The 24,878-nt window shown below is 27.4% G+C and overlaps 2 protein-coding genes across 5 annotated transcripts in view; one reads left to right on the forward strand and one right to left on the reverse strand.

Annotated features, from left to right (window-relative positions):
* The window catches only part of Liprin-gamma (liprin protein kazrin), a 34,612-nt gene extending 27,165 nt beyond the window's left edge, over positions 1 to 7,447 (forward strand). For 2 of the 4 annotated variants that reach the window (XM_067274315.1, XM_067274318.1), the window contains exon 14: positions 5,752 to 7,447. In XM_067274315.1, coding sequence (XP_067130416.1) covers positions 5,752 to 5,907 — 156 coding nt within the window. In that variant the 3' untranslated portion in view covers positions 5,908 to 7,447. The remainder of the gene's footprint in view (positions 1 to 5,751) is intronic. The other 2 variants (XM_067274316.1, XM_067274317.1) reach the window with 1 other exon arrangement.
* A 6,297-nt stretch (positions 7,448 to 13,744) lies between these two features.
* LOC136978542 (uncharacterized) lies at positions 13,745 to 22,164 on the reverse strand. Its single transcript, XM_067274260.1, has 4 exons — positions 21,638 to 22,164; positions 15,924 to 16,061; positions 14,536 to 14,704; positions 13,745 to 14,465 (listed from the first exon to the last, which is right to left on the reverse strand). The coding sequence occupies exons 1-4, from the start codon at positions 22,029 to 22,031 to the stop codon at positions 14,222 to 14,224; spliced, it is 945 nt and encodes a 314-aa protein (XP_067130361.1). The 5' UTR covers positions 22,032 to 22,164; the 3' UTR covers positions 13,745 to 14,221.
* Positions 22,165 to 24,878: the final 2,714 nt, after the last annotated feature.

Consider the following 24,878-nt stretch of genomic DNA (forward strand, 5'->3'; position numbering starts at 1 on the left):
ATTCTAATAAATTACCATAATTATTGCCAATCAAATTATTAGAATAAGGGTAATTTATTAGAATAGGTTAGGTTAGAACGTGCGTCCCCGCTGTTTCAGAGACGAGCCGCCACGTTTGTTACCATAGGTAACATCAACCATTATATAATTTCATTTACAAGACGATTGTACAAATCTCGTAAATTATTTTAATATCTGAAAAGCTTCTCTGAATTTTTTGAGGGAAAGATGAGTTTTTTTTTGTAGTAAGTTAATATTTTCTTTTCTTATTACTATTCGGATTTATAAAGATAAAATTTATGTGTCTTCGGTATTTCAATAATTACAAATTTTGCAGAAACAGTCAATATTTGAGTGATCTAAAATCTTTAACACGTTCTTTTCTTTTACTCATTCCATTGATTCTTACAGACGAATTGCAGTTTCATTACTGGACTCTGAAGTATCTCATTTCTTTTTGAACTAATACTTAGAATGTAAGATAAAGTTTCATTTTTAATACATTAGCTTTCCAATTACAAGATAGAATAATTCTTTTAAAAATTTTTTCTGTTATACAGAAATTTTTTCTTATAATTTATTTTCACAGTACTATTTTTTATATACTAAATTTTATTGCAAACTCTTTTTCTCAATTTGTTTAATTTAATAATTTAATTAGCTTTAACAAATTTCTTCCAAATTATATTATAAAGTCAAATATATTTTAACTAGATTTGCATAATAGAGTTTTAATCTCTCCGAATATATCGCTTTTAGTAGTAATTCTATAGAAACTTTTTTCGATTATATAATGGAATTATATAAAAATTAAGTTATTTTTCAATCACGTCAATTAAAAATGTAAGACAGTTCTCGAATAAACAAAACAACTTGTAGAAACGTTAACAACAACTTTAAAAACTGTTTGGATATTCTTAATTGACATTGGTAATAATTAATTATATTATAATTCAGAATTTTCTATTTTCAATAATCATTAATATAGAGAAAAAGTTCAAAGTTAGAACATTTAAGAAATTTTTTGTGTAGAGAAATAATTATTTAAATTTGTGTTAAAATTCTTCTCTTAGTTTTATACTAGTTTTTCTTTCTTTACTTCTCTAAATATGTCACTAATTTTTTTTTTTGAGTGTTTTTTTTTAAATTTGTCATGTACAGAACTGAGACAAGCTCTGAAATTTTCATTGAGTTGATTTTTTGTTTTTTTTTGTTTTGTTGAGTGTTACAGAAAACCTACAATTACTTTTCCAAACTCATCAGTTGAAAGCATCTTTTACTTTTTCAAATTAATACCTTTTTTTTTTTCTTAAGCATTAGTTTTTCTCATTTGTTTTTTATATTCTACAGTTGTAAAGAAATGAATATTTTTTGTATATTACAGTTTCTCTAATTTTTAAAAACATCTTTTAATAGTTTATATCATTCAATTTCTTCTTGAAAAGATAAAAATTTCTATAAATCTGAAGCAAATCTCTTAAATTGACTTTATCGTGTTGATCTTGAAGTTTTTTGTAGTTTATTTTTCTTTTTATACCTTATTTGCTGGTTTCTTAGTTTTTGGAATCTATTCAAGAATTATCTTTAAATAAATATTTAATTTGGCATGTTTACTGGGTTAAAGTTGTGTAATATATACAAGAAAACAAATAATTTTGTCTTCTGCCTTCAAGCAATCGTTTTAAATACCAGTTATGAATTTAATGCAGTATTTATTATATATACTTGTATATTAGGGGATTTTTCACTTACTTGCTCAAAAATTTTGTGACAATTCATTGATTTCCAGTGCTGCTGTTTCTATATTTTTTTATGATGGAGGAATGTGTCATAATGATTTTAAACTAAGTGCTTTATTTATTTAGAGTATAATTATTTAAATTTGTATATGTTATATATTTTTAGCAAATTCAAATATTTAATTTATAAAAATAAATTTTGTAAATTGATATATCATTAAGAATTGGCTTTTAATGAAGCAACATTATTTTAATATAACTGATTACAGAAGAAAAGGAACTCCACTGATGATGTAAAGATAAAAATAAAATATTCAATGTATATACTAATCATATTGAATATATTTTACATATACTGTATTATATGTACCATACTTTAATATCGGCAAATGGATGAATAAGAACGGCTTTTGGAACAAATAGTTTTCTGGAAATAAAGTTCTTCCATTAAAAAAATGATGTTTTAAGTATATTATTTTTGAAAATACATTCAAATTTAATTTAAAATGTTTCGTTATTAATGAGATATCTTTCTTTTTAATTATATAATTAATTAATAAATATATATGAGGTCATATATAATAATATAACATACAGTTGATGAAGTATTTAACAGCTAGATTTATCAAAGGGCAGTAATGCTTATTTATTAATTTATTTTTCTGCAATTTTTTAGATTTAATGTTAGTAAATTAAGATTGAAAAATTTTATTTTATCCATAAATTTTGCATTTTTTTCCATGATTTTATTAATTGAATTTCTTATTAATTATATAGATTGTTAGATTTCTAAAATATTTAACAAGAATAAATTAAAATAATGAATTTTTGCAGCACTGTGAATAACTTTAATAATAATTTTTTGAAAATATGGATTACTAAATATTAACCACTAATCTAATAGACCACTCAATAGGATTAACAGACTTTAAAGGAAGTGAAAAATAAAAGTTCTATCGAAGGATTAAAAAACAAAAGCTTTTCTAATCAAATATTCACCAAATGTTTTTTAAAATTATTTTTTTTCTCATGAAGCATTTGTTTTTTTAACTTGTATTTATTTGAAAAAAAATATTTTATCAGTCACATGTAAATTTATTTCAGTTGTAAACATGATATTGCATTGTACTAAATACTTTAAATTAATTAATAAGATTTTTATTTTCCGTATTAAGATGAAAAAGACACGAGATAATAATAATTACTTTTATTAAAAGCATTAAAATCCTTTCAGAAAATAAATTAAAACTATAAAATATTTACTGTAATTAAATTAGAGATTGTAGTTACTTATTACTTACTAAAATTGCAGCTTATTAAAAAAAAAGTATAGAAAGAAATTTTTAAATTGTGAATAATATATTTGTTTTAAAATTCTTTTATTCTTTATTCATTCTTAATACAATTGGCTATATCATAATGATAAATAATGCCTTCTCCAATATTAAAAGAAGAAACAAAAGCAAAATGCAAAAATTTTAGCATTGTTAAATTATACAGAATATTTTATTAATATACTTTTTATAAATCACATTACTGTAGTTTAAATAAATAAATTTTAAAATTGGATAATGTAAACGTTTATATTTTAATTATCCATTTTTTTTTATAATTTTATGTTATTGACAATAAAAAACAAGTTTTAAGTTATAAATAAATTTATATTTTTTATTTCTAAAAAGAATGATTTATAAATAAATTATAAAAGTCAGAATTTAAATTCTTAATATTTTAAAGCTGTATTAGCTTTACTCTCAGAACACACTATTATTTAAAAAAAAAAAAAGAAGAAGAAGAAGAAGAAGAATCTAACATTTCTCTGTTCGAAATGTTAATAAAATGTTGCTGGATTAAACAAAATTTTTTGTTTTGTTTACATGTTACATGTGTTCTGTTTATATAGTTGCTCTTATTAATCTCTTCTTTTTCAAATTTCTTCAGAAAAATATTATGAAAAACTTTAAATCTGACTTCAATAATTTTATTCTATTAACCTTATGTAATTGTATTAGCTACAAGTTTATTTTAAATTATTTAGAGATTTATCTTAATTTTTTACTGCATTATCAGTGTCAGATTCAGAAGAACCTAAAAAGGGGGTTAATTAAAAAATTTAAAGTATTTGGATAATTATAAATGTCTTCTATTAATAAAATGAAAACAACACCTTTCTTTCAAAAATTCCAGCAACAAACTTTAATCATATAAAAACGTTTTCAACTAATTTCATCAGACTCTTCTATTAATTTCTTCAAAACAATTGTATGATCTGATGTTTATAAAAATATTTTGAAGTTTGAACGAATAAATTTTATTTTTTTGTGTGGATAGAGTCTTAAGCCTCTGTAGTCTTTATGAATTCACCTTGTGCATTATGCACTTCTTTGATAGTAGATAAAATGCTTCAGCAATATATATTTTGTCATTTATCAACTGTTTAAATGAATAAATTCGTAAAGCTCTTGTTATTTTTTATTTATTTACAAACTTATTTTAATTAATATTGCATTTGTTTCATTAATTAATAGTCTTTCAATTGTTTAGAGACACTGTAAAGAAGTCAAAATTTTCAGTAGTTGCTGTAACTTCTTTAAATGTCTTACATAATATATTAAATAGTATAAATAAATTAGTGCTTCAGTACATATATTTTTAATTTAGAATCGTTTTCAACATAATCTATTCTCTTTTAATTCTTTAAATATTAATTGTTTTCTTAACTTAGTTATCTTTAATTGACTACACATTCATTGTAAATCTTCTTAAATATTATTCATTAAAATATGAAAGAAATGTATGTTGTTTTGCATTAACTGAATATCATTTTACATATTTTATACAAAAAATGTTGTTATTTATAATTAAAATGCAAGCTTAAATTAAAATCACAGTTATATTTTTAAAAATATAATTTGATATATAAAACATATTATATTATATATATATATATACAAAAACATTAGGTAATTTTTTTATTACTTAATGATATATTTTTAAATTTTAATTAGAGGCTTATTAATTATAGTTATAAAATTTAATAATATTTTTATTATATTGAAGCATTTATATAGGCCTATATAATTTCAATATAATTTTCAAAAAATACTTTACATTATATCAATCTGAAAATTATTTTATATATAATATATATTGGTTTATATATAAAGTAATATTTATTCATCATATTACTTATATTGAGATTAAATTGATTAGCCCAATTAAGTATGGCTATAATAAATTGAAGGGCTTATCACATCAGGTATGTCATAAGCCCTCTGATTTATTATAGCCATACTTAATTGGGCTAATCAATTTAATCTCAATTTACGCTGTGGGCTAGAAACATTATTTAATAATATATAACTCATATTTGAAAATATGATTTTTCAGGAAAAATTTTATTTCATTTGAAATGCAATGGTTCTATTTTGTGTAAATGTTAAATCTGAAATTTTAACAAGCATATTTAATAATATACTTGTACCCATATTTTAAACAAATATAAAAATGGAGATCAAAATTACAATAAAACTGAACAGATTTAGGATCTAAAAACACTTTTCCTTGAAGTTATGTTGAAAAGTTGAACTAAAGATGTTTCAATTACACTTATTAGTTTTTAATATGATAAATAAACTGAAATTATTCATACAGTATACATTTTGTATTTAATTTGTTATTTAGATTAATTTTATATATTATTGAATAATTAAATATTTATAATTTTATTGTATGATTCAAAATTTTTATTTCAATTAATTGAAATATTAAATTATACTTTGTATTTCTTATGCCAAATATGTTCTTTAATATAATTTGTGCATAAATTTGTTTAAACTTTCATGGAATAGGGAAAAGTAAGTGATTATATTTGAAGTGTTTTTCCTCTTCACATAAATATAATAATAAATTACATAGTATTAATAACTCATTAAACTTATTTATTTTTTTAAAGACGTTTAAATAAATGTTATTTAATTGTAAATTAAAATTTCGTATTTTTATATGTCAGGGTTCCTTAACTCGAGCACTTGGTCTGAAAGTTCGTCAAGAACTCGGTCGCTCTCCGAGTTTTCATTCGACTCCTCCGTTACCAAAATCGTCGGACACAAACAAAAGATTTCGCTACCAGGGTCACATTGAATCCTTAACTGTAACGCCAGTGTGAATATTAATTTCAAAGTCATTGTATTTCAAAGTCAACATTAACTGACTGTTATTGTTCAACAATTTCAACAGATAATGTTAAAGAATAGCAGCATGTTCTTTAATATTTGTATGTATGTATATGTGCATGCATGAGTATACGTGCTACAGTGAATGCACCTAGAAGAAATGAAACTTTCCAGTGCTTTGTGAATGTATATACTTTGTGAAGTCAAGCTGTACAAAATGGTCTGTGATAAGTCAATACATCTTTGATCATCTTGCATTGGTGAAGAAATTATTCTACCAAAATTCTGCTGACACCACTAGTCTGAAAATTACTATTTTAAACTGGTGCTTTTTACTTGTTTGATAATTCTCAGTATCTCAATAATACATCTTTATCATATTATCCCCCAACAAATTACTGCCAAGATGTTCTCCATAGTGTATGCCATTCAATAATTACAGGGCAATGACATATTTAAAACTGTTGTTTTTTGATGATGAATGAATGAAAGTGGACTGTTTAAACAGCATGTTCTATGCAGTTCTTGAACTATATTAATAGGCAGAAGTATTAATTATGGAGTCACAGTACCTGAAATATATTGATTCTAAAACTGAATTGTGATTTTATTTAATCTGGTTTCAGACCAAACTATTTAAACCATTGTGATTGTTTTTTAATATACGTATAGCTTTGTAATTTTTATTTTAAAAGTTATCGACATTTTTATTCTCTTATAAGAGAAATTGTAATTTCCTCGACATTTGTTTTACTGTTTAAAATTTTGTCTAAAAATGTTCCTAAAATGCATAATTAATGGTATTTTCTTTTTTTAATACATTCCTTTTATTTCATTATTATAGATGAGTATATATAACTGCCACCAAAAAAAAAAAAAGGGTTACGGGTGACAATAGCTTTTACCTTGGTGTGTATTTATGATTTTTAATCAACTATATATTTGTAAGCTAAAAAAATTTTATTGTTAAATTAAGAATAGATATTAAAAGTTTAAAGTTTCTTTTTTTTCTTGGTAATATCTATCAGGGATTTAAAATTCTTCATTGTTAACTTCCAATTATAAGTTACATAGGTTGACAGTTGTTGACTGTTTTACCATAACTTAGTTTAAAATTATCAATGATCTTTAAATGTTTCGTTTCGTGGCCTGTTGTACAATACAAATGTTTGTGTTTCTACAAATTAAGTTACATTAAATCCTATGAAAAGCTCAATGTTTAAATGTATCTAGAATTTGTTTTAGAGCTTTATCATAGGACCTGGGATAAAATTTTGAATGTAAATAGACTTCTACAGCTCATGTACTTATAAAAAATATGAGAGAGAGATATTATATATATATATATATATATATAAATATATATATAAATAACTTCTAAATGTTTTAATCTTTGTGCATACAAGGTAAAAAAAAAAACATAATTTATGCATTGAAAGTTAATAAAAAAAAAATTGATGTATTCAGTTTGTAGTTTTATTATCAAGTGTATCATTTTAAGTTTTCTTCTTTGTATTATAAATTGCTTTTTCACTTCATTAAAATTGTTTTTTCTCACTATATAAACATTTTAATTAAAAACTTTTTTAAATTTATTAAACAAGAGTAAGTAAATTTTTATTTTTAAAAGCGCAAAACTATTTATTACTACAGCATTTAAAAAAAAATAAATTTAATTTAATATATATATAAATAAACTGTCAGTTTGTTGTGACAAATTTTGTGTTTAAGGAAGAGGAAGGAAGGAAAGAAAGGGAAAAAATTGATTTTTATTATTATTTAAAATATAAATAATATTTTAAAATCAAATTGCTGAAATAAAATGATCAATTTTGTCCAGCAATGAATAGAATAAATAAATTTGTTGTTTGATTATTAATCTGTATAAATTTCTTTAACATGTTATGAGTATATTCATTCATACAAAATATAAGAAATAAGTATGAATATTTATGTATAATTATTGAGTTCAATTTAATTGGAATATTTAAATTCTTGACATAGTTTAATTACTATTCTAGGTTAAGTCCCCTGAACCTATCCCAGCCCTCGCCTCCCATCACTAAGGTCTGGGGTTTGAATCAGGTGGGCCCCGCTGTAGGATGTGGGACCATGTACTGAAGGTTACATTATAGGCCGACATGTAATTAATAAAATAATGTATGCTAAAAAGCAGTAATATAAACAAAACGGGTTAAGACCGTAGCGTGACGTAACGTTTTTATAAACATCCTCTTCTGGGTAAGTGCATCGTAGCGATTACCTGGATACCCACCATACTAATAACTGTATAATCTTAAAAGCCAAGTAGACATCCACCATCTTTCCCAATGTATCTGCTTTCGAGAGCTATTAGATATAGTATTTACAAAACTTTTCACAATATCCAGTGCCGAATTTATAAATGGCCGTCTCGACTCTGGACCAGGGCTTCAAATGTTGATGATGCAAAAGTTCCCCCTATCATTGTGTACATTTTTAATAACTTATTAATTGAATAACTAGCCTAAGCATCTTAAGGGCGGGTGGGGTAAGTATATCCTCAATTCCGGAATTTGAAGTTTTCAGCAGTGAGGCAGAGAAAAAGATAAACCACTGTGGAAACCATAGTAGTCATCTTGAAACCAGCTTGCATGCTATTAATGCCTAACAGGGACGTCCGTACATTGGGGTACGTGCCCCCTCTTTGTCGTAATGGTGCCCTTTTCTTAATCCCCAAGGGAGTTCTAAGGTTCTATTTTATTTTTAAATTAGTTACTCATTTTTATCACAGAAAACTCTTTTAATGATGAAGTAATTCGAATTATAATAAAATGATATACAGCAATGGATTAGGCAACGCAACACATGGGCGATTTGCCAAGGGAGGGAGAACTTTTTATGGGGAAACTCTCACCTTATTTACATGTTAGACATATAAGGAAAAATCCAAGCGGCCAGCCTGTTGGTCTGGCGCAAACACAGATAGTTTGGTCTCCGACCAACTACCAGTATTCAGCGGTTTCATCCACTCGGCCATTGTAAATTTCATTGTACACGAAACCTGAAGCAAGCCCACTAGATCCAGGGCGCTTAGAACCACCCTAAATGTGGTACTGACAATATAACTTGCGAAGTGTCTGTGAATCCTGCCCATGTTTTGTAACAACCACTTAAATAGAGAACATTAAAACCAGTGGATTAAAGAAAACTTTAACTGTCATTTTTATAAAATCCGTAATTGATACATAAACAATTTAAAATTTTGATTTATATATGATTATTACCTTCATAATTAAATAAAGTTCTTAGCAAATGAATTCAATTGTACCCCCAATACAAAACGTGGAATGAGCTATTATTATTCGGCTATTGTCTACAGCTCAAATGATAATAGATTTATTTAAATTAATCTATGTAATTCTATATTTAGAAATTAACAAAAGTTTAGAAGCTGGAAAATTTCATTATTATTCATAATCGGTACTATTAATATTAAATTAACTTAAATGAATGCCATATAAATTTGTATGTAATAATAACTTATTTAATGGTAGCAATAAATTTATATGTAATATTATCGTTTTACTGTATAAACTATTACATACTTTTATATTTTAAGTTCCTTTCACAAGATCTTTGTGAAATGAACCATGCGAAGAGAGTTTACGAAAGGATCTTGCGTACCAGTTTATAAAATCCTTAATCCCTTATACATATTTTTATATATAATGCAAAAATACTTAAAAATATATAAAAATACAATATTAAAGAATTAAGATTATAAAATAGAATCATTCGGTGCAAAAGTGGCACTATTAGTTTGCGGGTGCTTGCATATTGTGGGCCTAAAGACACCATATTTAGGAAACTTTATTATATTTGTATTTGAAAAGAACATTTTCAGATAATACTTGAAGTTCAATATTTTGTAGTTCACAAACTCCAACTGTTTACCGAAAGTTGTTTCTGAACAGTGTTTATTGGCGATTCCACCAAAACAGGTGACAATACCCGCACCCATTACATTCTGCCATTTTGAAAATGTACACAGCAAGCTCCTCTCTTATTTTTACAATATTAGAAGGATGTAACGAGCAATCCTGACCAACCAACGATCCTGGCATGCCTCAGTCAAGAATTATAATCATCTGCTTCGAGGGCCAACGGAAGTATCCTTAATTCCTTCAGACAGTCCCTTATCCGATCTATGGTTAAGGCATAGCAACACTTGGGTGAAAACTCTATTTAGGTGTTACGTATGACACTTTTTACCTGTAACACTTAAGTAAGGCTAATTAAAGATTATTAAAAATAAAATACAGATACATAATCTCTAATTTAATTGTTAATTTATATATATTTAAAAAATGTATTTCATTTTAATACACTTTTAGATTTTCTAGAAAGAAAAGATTTAAAAATAGATTTTTGCAACAAATATTAAAGTTCTAGAAAGATTTTAGGAGCGATTTTAGAGGGAAAAAATGTCAATTTTGCACATTTGGTGAATAGAAAAATGTTTATTTCAGCACCAAGGGAAAAATGTTTGCGCTTTTATGATGGTAATTTTAACTCTCGCGAACAAGTTATATCCTTTTTTTTTCATTTTAAAATGAACTAGAAATAAAATTTGGAGAGAAACAAAGATTTTTAAAGTAAAGTGTTGCATGAAATTGCCAAAAAATAAACACGGGTTAACTTAATGCTTATACTATGTTAGATCTTCTTTTATTATCTAGAAGTATGTAGTATATATAAGACATTTAAAGAAGAAACTATAATGTAAAGATTTACCGAAAAAAGAAGAAATATTTAATAAAATTTATTCTAGTAGTAAGAAAAATTATTTATAAGAGACAAATATATAATTTATAAAAGAAAAAATAAGGAAGAAATTTAATGTTATTTAGCTTCGTCGTATATACGGTATATGATCAATAAAATGACAGAAAAGTAATGAAAGTAAGGCATAAAATATTAATAAGTACTGCTTTTAAATCTAAATTGTTTCAAAGTATAATGATATATTAGATTAAAATAATATAAATATAATTACTGCTTTCAGGTCCAGATGGAGGGGAACAGTAGAGTATTTCGCGTGTGTTCTGGACATAGAAAGACTCAAAATTCGTTCTTTAATGTAAAAAATATAATATAAAATTAAAGTTTTTTTTAGTTAAGTGACGTAAAACATCCATTTTTGTCTGTTTTATTTACTTTATAGTAGGCCTATTTATATTAAGCTAATATAAATACACTAAATGTGTTTACAAATCTGGAATGAATCAGTATTGACGTAAACTAATTAAAACGTTAAATTTAGAAGAATTTCATTTTTTAATTACTAAAATTCTTTCTGGAGTTTGATTTAATTGATTGATTGATTGATTAGTTTAATTTGAATTTAATTGATTAAATTAAAAATATTTTACAAGATTACTCAGTAGGCAAGTTATTAATCTTGCCTACTGAGTTATCCCTAGCTGGAAAGGAGTAAAAAATATTACTCCTTTCCAGCTAGGGATTTTTCCCCGCACACGAGGGATCTATAGCGGTTCCTACCCCTATAAAATTAATGTTATTTTTACTAATAAAAAAGACCTGTTTTTATTAATAAAAACACATTCATTTGTTTAAAAACAATGCCTAAAAAAGGCCCTCTAATAGAAAAAACGGGCCGTTCCTTTCTCATTCTACACGACACTTTCGCAAATAAATTAACTCTATTTATCGCTATTAATAAAAAAAGAAACCAATTATTATATATCCAATTTGTTTTTCAATTAAAGCTTCTGAAAACATTAATTCGAATTAATTAATAGGGAAAAAAATCTTTAAAATTTAACTTATGTATCGATTTCAAATTCCACTTACAGTTTATCCCAGTTTTAAATTTTACAGCATTTTACATAAATTTTACTTTAAAGTTTTACACAAACAAAATGAAAATTTGATTTCTCTCCTATCGTACATCCGCATCACACTTACCGCATCATCGCTGCATTTCACGTTCTTCATTGTATCTTTCATAAGATGTATTCGATAAAACCGAATCAAATATTTCTGTAGATTTTATAAAAACACAGAACTTTCTTTGAAATTATATAAAATCGAGAAAAAACACTTCTCTCGATTATTAATTTTTCAATCGCTTTCGGGTTTAAAATGTGTTTAACTGTAACTTTACTTTGTTTTTCTACAGTAACCTTAATAATATTTATTAAAGTTACAGCAGAAAAACAAAGTAAATATTTTTCTTGCCCAAACTTTTCTGGTCAAGAGAAATGCCGAATGAAACTTTCCTTAGACCCTACCCTGTGTTACAAATGACATATCAAACGTGATCACGTTTCTTGAATCTAAACAAAACTAAAGTGTAGCAAAGAATTCTAAGAAATATCTTAGACAAGAAGAAGATGCGGCTGACATTCTCGATACTTTTCCAAAGTAAAAAAAAAAAAAACAAGAGTAAAATTACGAGTTATTATTTATGTTTGTTTGTAGATTATAATGCATAAATAAGAGCAAAAAGTAATAATTTTATATTTTAAAAAATGCATTTATGAATGGGATAAATTATTCGCTTAGAAACGAAGCATTTTATTACTCAACATATAATTTATTTTCTCTCATTTACTTAACAATTTTAAGAAAATGTTTCGTGCATTCGAAATCGATTCTCTTCTTTTATTCGTTAAACTACGGAAAAAAGGAACGTCTGTCTGTCTATCGATTCATTTCTTATTTACATAAAATGCATTAATAGTTTAGCAAATTTATGTTGTTTTTTTTCCGTGCAGCATCCGTGTCCTTACATCAAATATGCATCGAAGATTTTTATGATATACAAATAACGATACCATGGTGACGTAATTTTAGTACACCCCCTTTATTTCTATTAATAGAAAATTAATGTCAAAACTACCTTTTTTTTAATATAAGATTTTATTTTCGTACAATGATACATGACGTGAAGCAACAAGCTTAAACTTTTTATATAACCAACTTCAATGTAAACATTTATTATTTATTTATTAATAAATTGCACATGAAAAATCACAGACAAAGCATTCGAATTATCATTATAGGATCTCTCTTTTTTATCACAGTTCAAGCGTATAAAATAAAATAATAAATAATACGGTGTAAAATAATACTGAGCAATGTCTTCGATCGTGTTTCTTTTAAGAAACTCGATCGAATGGACGGATTATTTTCAAAATGGCACCAAAAAAACGAACGTTTTTTTTAGTGTTTCTTTCGAAATTTAACTTGAAAAACGTTCAAGTTTACAAGAAACAACTATTCTATCGTTGATCTGTTAACACGTAATTAACAGTTCACGTAGATTTATCGATGATTTTACATCTTAGTTAACTTTCTCTATACGCGAGATTATAGAAAAGTTAGCTAAATAACTTAATAAATTAAATATAACCGAAATGGAAGGATTGTCGATAATATTCACATATAAAACATGGAAAAATATTAAGTTTATTTGTGTAAGCACTTGTGTGTTGAATGAAGGACGGAAAATTCGGACGGAATATTTAAACATTTAATGAAATTAAGGTTAACGTTACCTATGGTTCCAAAATGGCGGCTCGTCTCTAATTCAAGGAAATAGACGAAAGAAAACAATGGGGACGCACGTTCTAGCCTAACCTATTCTAATAATTTTGTTGGTAATAATTATAGTAATTTATTATAATAGGTTAGGTTAGGTTAGAACGTGCGTCCCCACTGTTTTCTTTTTTCTGTTTCCTTGAATTAGAGACGAGCCGCCATTTTGGAACCATAGGTAACGTTAACCGAAATGAATATTTTAAAATATGATAAACAAGTCACAGATTATGGTATCTATGAATTTATGGATCGGATTTATATTTACAATATGCTCTTTCAATTCCAGAATTGAATAGAAGATCCTGTATGTTGAAGAGCCATTGTTTTGGATAAGGTTAACGTCAGCTGTTGTCTTCTATTTTTAATAACTAACGCATAGAAGATTCAGCGTAACTGTTGATAAACGAATCAAACCGTTATCTGTACGTTTTAGACAGATTTGGTAGTCGTTTATTTCACGAACAACGAGTTAAATCTTTGCTTATTCCGGTTACAATGGTTTGTAACTTTTAAGCTCGAATGTTAAAAGGCTTCCCGTAAGAGCCGCATCGATGATGCATTATGGAGAATTTTCCTTCTCCGGGAAGCAAAGCAGAATTTTATTTTCAATAGAAATTCTTCTATTCAATTCTACCGGAAATCGGACGGAATAAAAACTGGCTCTCGACGTTGTCTTCACGAAAACGTAGCCATTTTGGTTCATAATCTTACCACCAACTCCGAAAGCATCTGAGAATAATTCTGCTCTACGTTAAGAGCTGGTAACGTCACAGATCTGTCGCCATCCCTGATCGACACCAGAGTAAGGGTCTGCGTGGAATTCTTATTCCCTTCTCTATCCAAATTTAGAAGTGGTAAGATTCCTTCGGTAGCCGTACTAACCAAGCACGGATCTTCTCCTCTTAAAGTTCTTTGATTTAACGTGGACGGAATCTTTTTAGGTCTAGACGAAAGTGTTTGTTAGTGAATCCAAGTAAATTTACATTTAAAATATTAATTTTTGTGGCTCTTACCTTCCTCGTCTGACTACCGGCGCCATTTGTTTATCCTTTTCGTTGATTCCATCGAAAAGTTTATGTAAAAGATCAGTGTTAGACACTCGAATGATCCTCGAACCTTCTGATCTCGTGCTAGTTGCACTTCCTTTTTCTCTTTCTTCCGGAGGAGTTACCGGTCGAACTTCTACATAAATTTACGAAAATTTATTCAAATAAATGCTATACAGTACTACTTAATTTTATAATAAATTTTAAGCGATTTATAATTAACATTTCATTTCGTATCATCGAACTTCCTGGAGACCCCCGCGTAACCGTGCTACAACCATTTCACGAAGAAAATAAATCATAGCGGCATAATTTTCACTTAAAATCTCCAATTTTACACAAAAATCGATGGCAGTGAAGTTGATTAAATTATTTACTCTTTCAGCCGTTTAATATTTCAAATTATAGCACAATATTCATAGAGTAAGACTCAATCGATTCGGACATTATGGGCACACAAATAGATCGGGCGTAAAAAAAAAAAAAAAAAAAAAAAAACTACTGTATAATATACGGCTCTATTTAACGAAATTGGAAGAGAAAATGAAAGGAAAAAATGTAAAAATATACAGAATTTATTGTTCTAAAATGTAAATTTACGCCGCACTGTGGACTTAAAATTACATCAATTAAACTGTAGAGCGCCCATTAGCAAGACTTTAAAAATCTGTAAAATTTCAAAATTCGTCTCTAATTTAATATTTAGAAGAAAGTTTAAATGAAATTAAATTTTACTCACTTTTATAACTTTATTTACCTAATTAAATTATATTAATTTCTCGAATGATAAGAAAATTTTCATGCAGTCAACGGTGGGACTTCAGAACGACCAAACCATAAAAAAGTTTTACGAATTAGTAAAAATATATACAATAATCGATTAATTTATCGATTAGCTCGTTGCTTCTTTGTCATTTTTTCGGAAAAATCGCAATCTTTCTGCCATTTCCTAGTTTATCGTATAAAAAAAGGCAATTTTTGTAAGAGTTAACAGTAAGACGTGGATCCATTGAGAGTGTTCGATAAGAGACTAAATCCATTTATTTGTTTTACCTTTCTCACTTAATATCGCTTAAGGAAATGATTTTCGAATCGATCTTTCCATCGGTTATTTTCAAACAAGTCGACGGGAACGAACCAATTGCGGTGGATGTAACAACGGCACGCGAGTTTGCGTCACACAAAGACGGTTGACATTTAAAATGTAACAAACACCATCCATCTATACGCGTAACGAACAAACTACTTGTTTATCGCTTCTTGACTCGTTTCGTCCAGTTTATTTATAAACAAACGATCAAAAATTATATGAAAATTTAATTTAAAAAAAAACACACAAGAAAGAATTAACATACTGGTGACATCGTCGGCCGTGTCGTGCTTAAAAAGTGGTGGTAGCATAGGAACCACAATGGCCGGTGATACGTTGCTGGCATTGTTGGGTTGTTGCCAAAATGACTGTGGAAGAGCCCTTAGTTTCATAGGCAGAGGTTCTGAAAGAAAACAAAAGAGAATATATTATAAATGACGAAATCACGACAGAGACTAGGAAGCGCGGTTAATTTTAAGTGCTGATGTTTATCACCAGCTGATGATATTAATTAAGAAGCGTCGTGGAATGGGTATTTTGCATCTACATTTACTTGGTTCACTTATTATTTTTCGATGAAAAATGAAATAAACACGATACACCATTGAACAAAATATCACGCGAGTTATTTATAGAAAAGAATTTTATGTTGCGCTTTCAAAAACAATATTCTCTTAGTCGATAATTCATTAAAAAATACATCGAAATAAGTAATTCCTGATTTATTTTACTTATTTTTAGCCGAAAGAATTAAATAATTACGTCCGTTTTGGAGAAGAATAAAACTAATTTTGCCATTTTTTAATCTTTAAATGTAAAAGTGTTTTAAAAATAATGGGAAAAATTGTTAATCTTACATCGTTAACCCACTTTTTAGTACGGAAAAATATTAATTTTATATTTATTCCAATGAAAATTGTTTAACAAATTTAAGTTTTACTAATACAAAGTTATCAAATTTAACTTTCAAGCCGAGGATTTACATCAAATTAAATTGAATAAATATAAAATATTATAAAAATAAATAAATAAATAATTCAAATAAAGTCTGTATTGAATTTCTTTAAAAAATAAATTCACTGGAAACACTTAGAAACGAAGAAGAATAAAAAAAAGAAAGAAATAAAGAAAATGTTTCCCTTTTGAATTTTTTATAATATCCTCTGGTGTATACAAAAATCGATAGTTTTAAAATCAATTTAAGTATAAAGAAATTAAATACATTTTTTAAATCTGACACCTTTTAAATTATGTTATATATTAATATCAGTTCTTATTAAGCTTATTTCCAGTCTTCCTTCTGTTTTATGCCTGTCCTTCCTTAATCCCAAGAATGGTGTTAGATAAATGAAAATCGAGACCAGACGGGGCAGGAGACCCCGATTAACTATATACTAAGTGACTTTAATTCAAAATTTCCCTAGAATGGAGTTATATAGATGACCTGCATGACTTTTTTGTTATCAGGAAAAGTATGATTTACAGGGGCAAACACTACTAATTTGAAATGGAGAGCGTATATTTTCAATTATTAGTAAATAAATTAAAAATTGCATCCATACAATAATAAATTTTCGCTCTTTATGTCATATTTTACAGTTTATGAACGTGTTTTCTCCGTCTCCGTCTCGTAATTTTATTTGCACCGTTTCATTCTCTAAACGGATTAACTAATCTGTTTAAAAGAGATTGCTATGTTGCTGTTTCTTATTTAATCTTCCTCCTGTTCAAATAATCTTTCGCGTGTATTGTCTACTTTTATTATCTTATTCAACGTTTACTTAATATAATTAAATGTGGTTATTCATTCATAGCAACGTATCCGCAAGAAATAAAACTAATTTCCTAAATAAAACAGAGCCATTATTCATTCCTTTTCTACTAATTACTCTATTTATTTTTCCTCTATTAAATTGAAGAGAAACTGCAGATAAATATATAATTTTGCTTCATTTTAACGTACGAAAATGTTTTCTAAATTGAAGAGAAATTACAGTAAATTTTCGCTTCGTTATACCTGTTATAATAGAAAAATCTTTCGATTTTTGTAAATAAAAATAGAATAAAAGCGATCAATTAAGACAGCAGTTGCATATTTACAACGGTAAACCGGCTTCTGTATCACCCCGTCTATTCAAAGTATAAAAATAATTATTGTAGATCTTTAAATATAATTTTTAGGTGGCTTTCAAAAGCACTTAGTTTTAATATAGTCGTATATGTATAAGTTTTATTATTATTTTTTATTGCAGACATAAACTCGAAGGTTTAAAAAATCAATTTTTATGCTTCTAGGAAATTTACTTGTGCCACTGACTGAAATAATATGATCTAAAAATGCTATATAATATCTATGTTACGGTACTTTATTCTCGATTTACTAAAATATTCGATAAGAAAAAAAATAAAAAATAAATGGACGGAATTAATTTTCTATAGATTATTTTCGACGAAAATGAACTGTCAGACAGAACGTACTCGTGATCGTTGACCATAACTTTTACTAATTTATAACTGTATGCTACCGTATATAAAATTCCGATAAAATGAAAATGTGAACGAACTTGTTAAATTTAAGAGGATGCCAAAAGAATCAATTTATCTCCGTCTTTTCTAGAGGATAATCCTAATATAATCACGGCAACGAACAGACACGCGATTTGATAGATAACTTGAACTATGTTTAAACTATTTGAATTATTAACGTTTCTTCCTTAGAATTTAACAAGTTTAGTGTAATAAATTCACAGATATAACATCCCGAATAAAGAGAAGATTTTAATTATACACGATTTTTATTCTATTTTACTGAAATTTATCTAGTGTTAGAACATTTTCAACTGAAAACGCGTATTACAATATAGTATTTTTATATTAATCTAACCAAAAAATGTTTTAAAATATCACGTAATATCATGTATAGCATTCTGTAAATCCATTTTGTCCTTATGTCAAAGTGTTAAGCAGTGAAGCCATTATAAAGTAGTTAATCATCCGGTTAGAGTGGCAAGCATAACGAATCTAGTCTTTTATAGTTGCCATAACGACAGTATTTCATAGTCAAAAGTTCTTTACGATATTAGGTGACAACCATCTGACATTCAGACGTGACGGATACGAGAATTTCAATAATGTCTTTGACCTCCATCATGTAACCATTGAGGAAGCGATAATGACCTTTATTATGCGTGAGTAGAAAACACCCGAGTGAATAATTTCTATGAATTCTGTACTTAAGATTATTATTGTTATTACGGTGTTTTTTCTAATTTAAATTTAATTTTCTAATTATTCTAGAGTAGAAAGTTTTGTACAATTATTTCCATTGTTCTTACGTAATAAAGCTTATGCAATCCAATTATTTTCGCATCAAAATAAAGAAAAAGAAATAATGATTTCTATATATAAAGTATAGAAATAGTTCAAGTAACTTCAATAATTATTGAAGTTGCAATCAACATTATTACAGAACTTTTAAACGCCTGTAATTAGAGAAAAATTCGTGGTTAACATCTTTAAAAATACACAATAAAACGACATTAAAGTAAGAGAAAACTTTAAATATTTAGGCAAAATAAACTTTGATCCTAATTTCTGTAAATGCTTCAAGAGTTTACAGCAATCTTGTGAAAAATCCTTGATAAATACGCTATAAAACAAAGCCTTAAAATCTATTAAATAATCTATGAATCATTTACAAAATAAACTGGAGAAGTAACTTATAAATCGAGCCATTGATTGAATATGATCCTTTAAATAAGGATCGAGAAGACCGAGAGATCGATTAATATCTTTTTCTTTCAATCATTAATTATAAGAGAGAAAATGAAAATCGATTTTGTTAGAATCGCTATCAAACATAAACTCATTCGACTGCGTGAGTCACGTCACGCTTCTTCAGCTGCATCCTCAAGGAAAAGGAAAAAAAAGGGAGAGAGCTTAATTTATTGGTAATACTAGAGTTACTAAGTTAGAACAAACAACTTTAACTGATAAAGAAGACAAAGATTGATAGAGTCGACTGCTTATCAGAAGGATAAGTGATTGATTCTTCGATTTTTATAAAAATTTTTTTACTTATATACTTACATAAAACACATTATCAATTAATTTCCATTAAATTTAACGTGGTTTCATTACATATAGTTACAGAAAGATGTAAACAATCATCATTATAAATGCTTTTCTTGAAACTTAATCAAATTCAGACGCAGAAAGGAAGACATTAGACAAGAAGACAGCCATAAAAGAAAGGAGACTCGGTGTTTTAACCTTGATTGTTTTCAAGGATATCAATTGAGTCAATATTATTCTATCGATTTACATTTTGGCGATCTTGAGAGAACTGTTTAGAATTCAGAGCACGGTCAACTTTAACAGTCACGCAGAGGTCAATATTCTGACATTGTTCGAATGGCAACTACCTAGCAACTGTTTCTATGACTTATTTAAAACATGATGGAAGAATAAAAACCTAATTTCCAATAATTACAATCGACAGATTCTGTAAATCATCCCACACCCGATAAGAGGATAATTGATGATGAAGGTTTTCCCCTCTTAAAAACTGAATTTATCCTCATCTTTCTCCTTTGATGTATAGCATCTCTATCATCGGATCCATAAGCAAGAGATCGATTCGTATCGATATAATAAAATAATTTATAGTTATATTTAACTAATTACGATAAATAATGAAAATTTTAATTCGAAATTCTTTCGTTTTTAAGCAATTTTTAAATATCGAATTGTAAAATCTTCTCTTCTGTAAGAAATGATTACATGTCAGTTGATGCGCTCTTATCGATTGCTTAAAATACTTTTAATTTAAATAATGGCAAAGACCTAGACCTAAATAATTATTAAACTAGGTCAAAAGTTGATGGTAATGATGCTTTAAATGCGAAAAATATCTTAAATTAATTATATTTAATTATATAAATTTTTAAAGAAGTTTATAATAATTAACTTATTAAAGACTTTCCATTAAAAAGAAATAAAAATCTGATTAATTACTTTAATAAAAGAAATTATTATAGAGTAAAAACAGATTTATTCCAATTAAAATTTTAGTTTTCTTCTTTAAAAATTCTCTTCCTTAATTATTTTAAGCTTTTAAATAATTATTAAATTATTTAAATCTATTTAATTATGTATACCTTTTTTTAAATTAAAAATATTGATTTAATTATATTAATTAAGCAAATTAATTGAAAAATGGTCAAAATATGAATTCTATGATAAATAAAACCTGTTGAATTTGTATAGTATAATGATCCATCATATAAACAATAATAATAAACATCATCATCATGAATAATTGCAATTTAGATCCAAAGAATCCTTCATAAATGTCACAATATTTATTTATTTATTTATTTATTATTTTAAAATTAATTAAAATTTATTAAATAAATCAATTTAATCTGTTATATATAATAATTATAATGTTTCTTTTCTTTGGTTTATATAAGAAAAATGACAAGAAGTTTATTTATTTTTTATTTTTTAATGTTTTATCAGGTCCCATTGTGATCTATGGAAGAAAAATGATAAAAGAGTTATCGATTTTCTTCAAAGAATTATCGATTGAAAGAAACAAAAACCCATTCATAAATTGTATGAAAACCTACTGGTTTCAGATGCATTAAATGCCGCTAAAAAAAGGGTAAATTTTAATGATTTTCTTTTAGGGGACACCCGATTAAAACAATTGTCGTGTCCAGTTATAATCCGTCCACGTGTGATAACACGATCGATCGGATCGAAAAATAAATTTATTTTTTAAGAAATTAAAACAATTTTTTTTTTAAATAACGAAGTAAAATTATATTAGAGTCCAATTTACTAAGAAAATTTCGAATTGTTATCTAGAAACTCGGTTTATTTTCGCTGAACATGCGCCAAGAAACGTGCCTCATTGATTGCATTTTTCAGATTTGAAAAGAGCCGTGTAAAAAACCGAAAACAAAAACTAACCTTTTCTCTGTTTACTCTTATGAGTTTGGCCTTTTTCTTGAAGACAGCTCATATCGTGTATGCTAATAATGCTGTTTTTCTTCTTCTTGCAAGAACTTTGTCCTTGTGTTTGGATCGCTTCTTTACCATCCTTCTGACTTTCGTAACTTCCTCTTCTACTTTGAGATGGTTTAACGCGAACCGAATGACCGTGGTTCTCGAATCCGGGGGTCCTGACGTAAACTGGACCACTGGCGGTGCTGCTACCACTAGGTGAACCCACATCGTCGTAATCCGCTAATTTCGAACCATCTTTACCCCGGGCCGACGAAGAACCCGATGAAAAATCTTCCTCAACTTCGCTATCAACTGATTTTGGCGAAGACGGGACGAATGGTTTCCGTTTGCCACTCATTTAGATCAATTTTTCTTTTTTTTAATCCCCTTGAACGTCACATGGTTTCGGTTAATGAAAAATATGCTCTCGCCTTATTGAGAAACACTTGTCTATTTTCCGGTAATATAATGTTGATATCTCCACTACAATACTGAGTCATGTGCTACTGTTTTCGATTCCGATTGGTCGACAATGACGACACTGTCCTTAATTGATTTCTAACTAGTTGCTATGGTTACGATACATATATATATATGAAGAGACAATTGCAAAGAAGGCAATCTAATGTTTGACTATGTAGTTAGTCATTCGGCCTTCACCGTCGATGGTTTCTCTTAACATTTTCTTACGTTACTCCGTTACGGCAGTTTCTGTAAACGAATTATCCACGTTGTAGATTTGATCCCGATACATTTGAGACGTTGATCGATGTTTTAATGATTGATTGAATTGATCGACACGTTGCAACAACCTATACGATGATCTCGGATCAAGTATTGAGTGGCACTCGATATAGATCCTCGCTATTCTATTTGAAATTTTCCTAAAAATCATGTTTTATTTCGCTAGAACTCAATAATTTTATACTTATTAAATAATAATATATTTAAAAATTTACATATTAAAAAGAGTAATAAATAATAACTGTTTATATATATATATATATATATATTCTGAAAATGTATCCATAAATAATTTATTATTTAAATGGATTTAAGAAGTTTGTTTTCGTAATTTGATTCTGTAAACATTGTTTAAAATGAAAACTTTCGAATAAAAATAATCGTTATTTCTCCTTTTCTACGTTTAATGCAGAAATTCAATAAAAATATTTATTTATAGCGCCGTTTTGTTATACCAGGCTATAACTTAAATTCAATATTAAAGAAAAATATAAATATGTACACTCTCCAATGGATTCATTGACTTAATACATTACCAATTTCTGCATGTTAACAAACACAAGGGGGGAAAAACACCTCGACAGAATGAATTATATTTGCATTATATTTTACATTATATTTTTCAAAATTATGCGAAATTTTCCAAGGAAACACTTCATAAATAACATGTAAACATTCTGTAAAAACAAAAGTATCTACAGGGTGGCCCAAATTTTTACATGTTATTTGCCTATTTTGAGGGGCGAACAGCAAGTATACAAAGCCGGTTTTAATCACTTTTAAGCCATTCTGTGTATGTTTTTAATAAATATTCTTTCGAATTTTGTGGGCATACAAAATGGAAGCAATGATTAAGACTGCCTCGAGGATATTCTCTAATATTTTTTCTTCCCCTGAATGAGTAAAAATAGTAGATTTATAACGTGCATATATCATTTTATAAACGATTAGTTTTCTCATTAAAAATCATGGAAGAACTTGATCTGAATTAGATGACATTTTTTTACATGATTTTTAATGCGATAACTAATCATATGCAGATAACTGGAGAGATTCGTGAATGAGATAAACGTATATAAATGAGACGAAGAGTAAAAACTTTCTAAAAAGTATTTATAATTATGATGATGACGATATTTCTTGATAAAGTTTATAAAGAAAAATGAACGTTGAGAATATTAAAGAGTGAATAATAATAATAATAATAATAATAAAGAAATTATAAATTAAAATATTTATTTATCTAAATTTGTAACTCCCCGAGTAATCTACCAACAAAGATTAAATAAATAAATAAAATATAAGCACTGAAAGGGGGTGTGGAAGTCCAAAAAGTTTGGGGAAGACGATTTAAATAAAGAAATTAGGAACTGGATATATAAAAAAAGTCATTTTATTTCTTTCTTTGATAGATATTAGGAGTTAAACTTGGACTATTTTTAGTTTAACACCATTATCCTTTATTTCCCACATAAAGGATTACGAGTATAGAGTTAAACTTAAATACGGCCACCCTATTTACGGGGGTTGGACTATTTTTGTTTATTTGATTGATATTAATCACAGGCCTGTATTGAGAGAATTTCAATAGGGCCATTTGGTTTGGGTCCCAGACCCAAGTTGATATTGTGTACCAAAAACGTATATTAAATGCTGAAGAATAGCTATGGACCCCTGGGCCCCCACAAGAAAATATATTTTCCAAAAATTTCCCTGAAGAAAAATGACTGAAGTTAACACTTTACGTGGAGCCCCTAAGTTCAAATTTGCCTGGGTGGAAAATAACGCACCACCGCTAAGCCCAGGCGCAAACCCGCGACCAACAAATAGAGTTTAGTAGTTTTATAAGCTCGGTCACTGCTTTCGAAAGAAAGAAACACACATTTATGGCTGGTTATCTGTCAAAAATAAAGGTACTCGCGCTGCTTTTCGATACTTTACTATACAACTCGACACCGAAACAACGACTGTGTTTTTGGTGTCGAGTTGTTCTTGGTTTATCTGTCAACCGCTGTAATCATTCAGTATTACCTAGACACAATATCGTGTGTATTATAACCACGATGTTATTTTTTTTTGCAATTTTATAGAATTTATGTTGTACGGATATTATCAAAATTTGATTTTTGTATGAACTGCGGATCATCTATGCCCCGGTCCACTTCGTTCCGTGAATATCACCGATAGATAAAACATTTTGGCACACAATTCACTGATAACCTACCAACATATACCCGAAAACTTTATTTTCCTTAAATAACATAAAACTGCGAGCCAAATGGCACACGTTTGAGGACCACCGGTGGTCCGCGGATCGTACGTGAGAACCACTGATTTAAACGTAATCGAATATGAAGTTGTATGGAAAAAAATTAATAAATTTCATGTATTTTTATTTTTATATCCTCTTTAATTATTTTTTAAATTTTTAAAAAATTATGTTTAAAATTAAATTTCTTTA

Source organism: Centruroides vittatus, unplaced genomic scaffold (genome assembly GCF_030686945.1).
Source record: "Centruroides vittatus isolate TY-2023 unplaced genomic scaffold, ASM3068694v2 contig_546, whole genome shotgun sequence".
Lineage (NCBI taxonomy): Eukaryota > Metazoa > Arthropoda > Arachnida > Scorpiones > Buthidae > Centruroides > Centruroides vittatus.

Bases quoted from the DNA above. Each gene is read 5' to 3' on its own strand.
- LOC136978542 (XM_067274260.1), bottom strand. From the start codon at position 22,031: ATGAGTGGCAAACGGAAACCATTCGTCCCGTCTTCGCCAAAATCAGTT. The intron at 16,062-21,637 runs GTTAGTTTTTGT...GTTTTCTTTCAG, and splicing joins TAAGAGTAAACAGAGAAAAG to AACCTCTGCCTATGAAACTA. The intron at 14,705-15,923 runs GTATGTTAATTC...AAATTTATGTAG, and splicing joins CACGGCCGACGATGTCACCA to AAGTTCGACCGGTAACTCCT.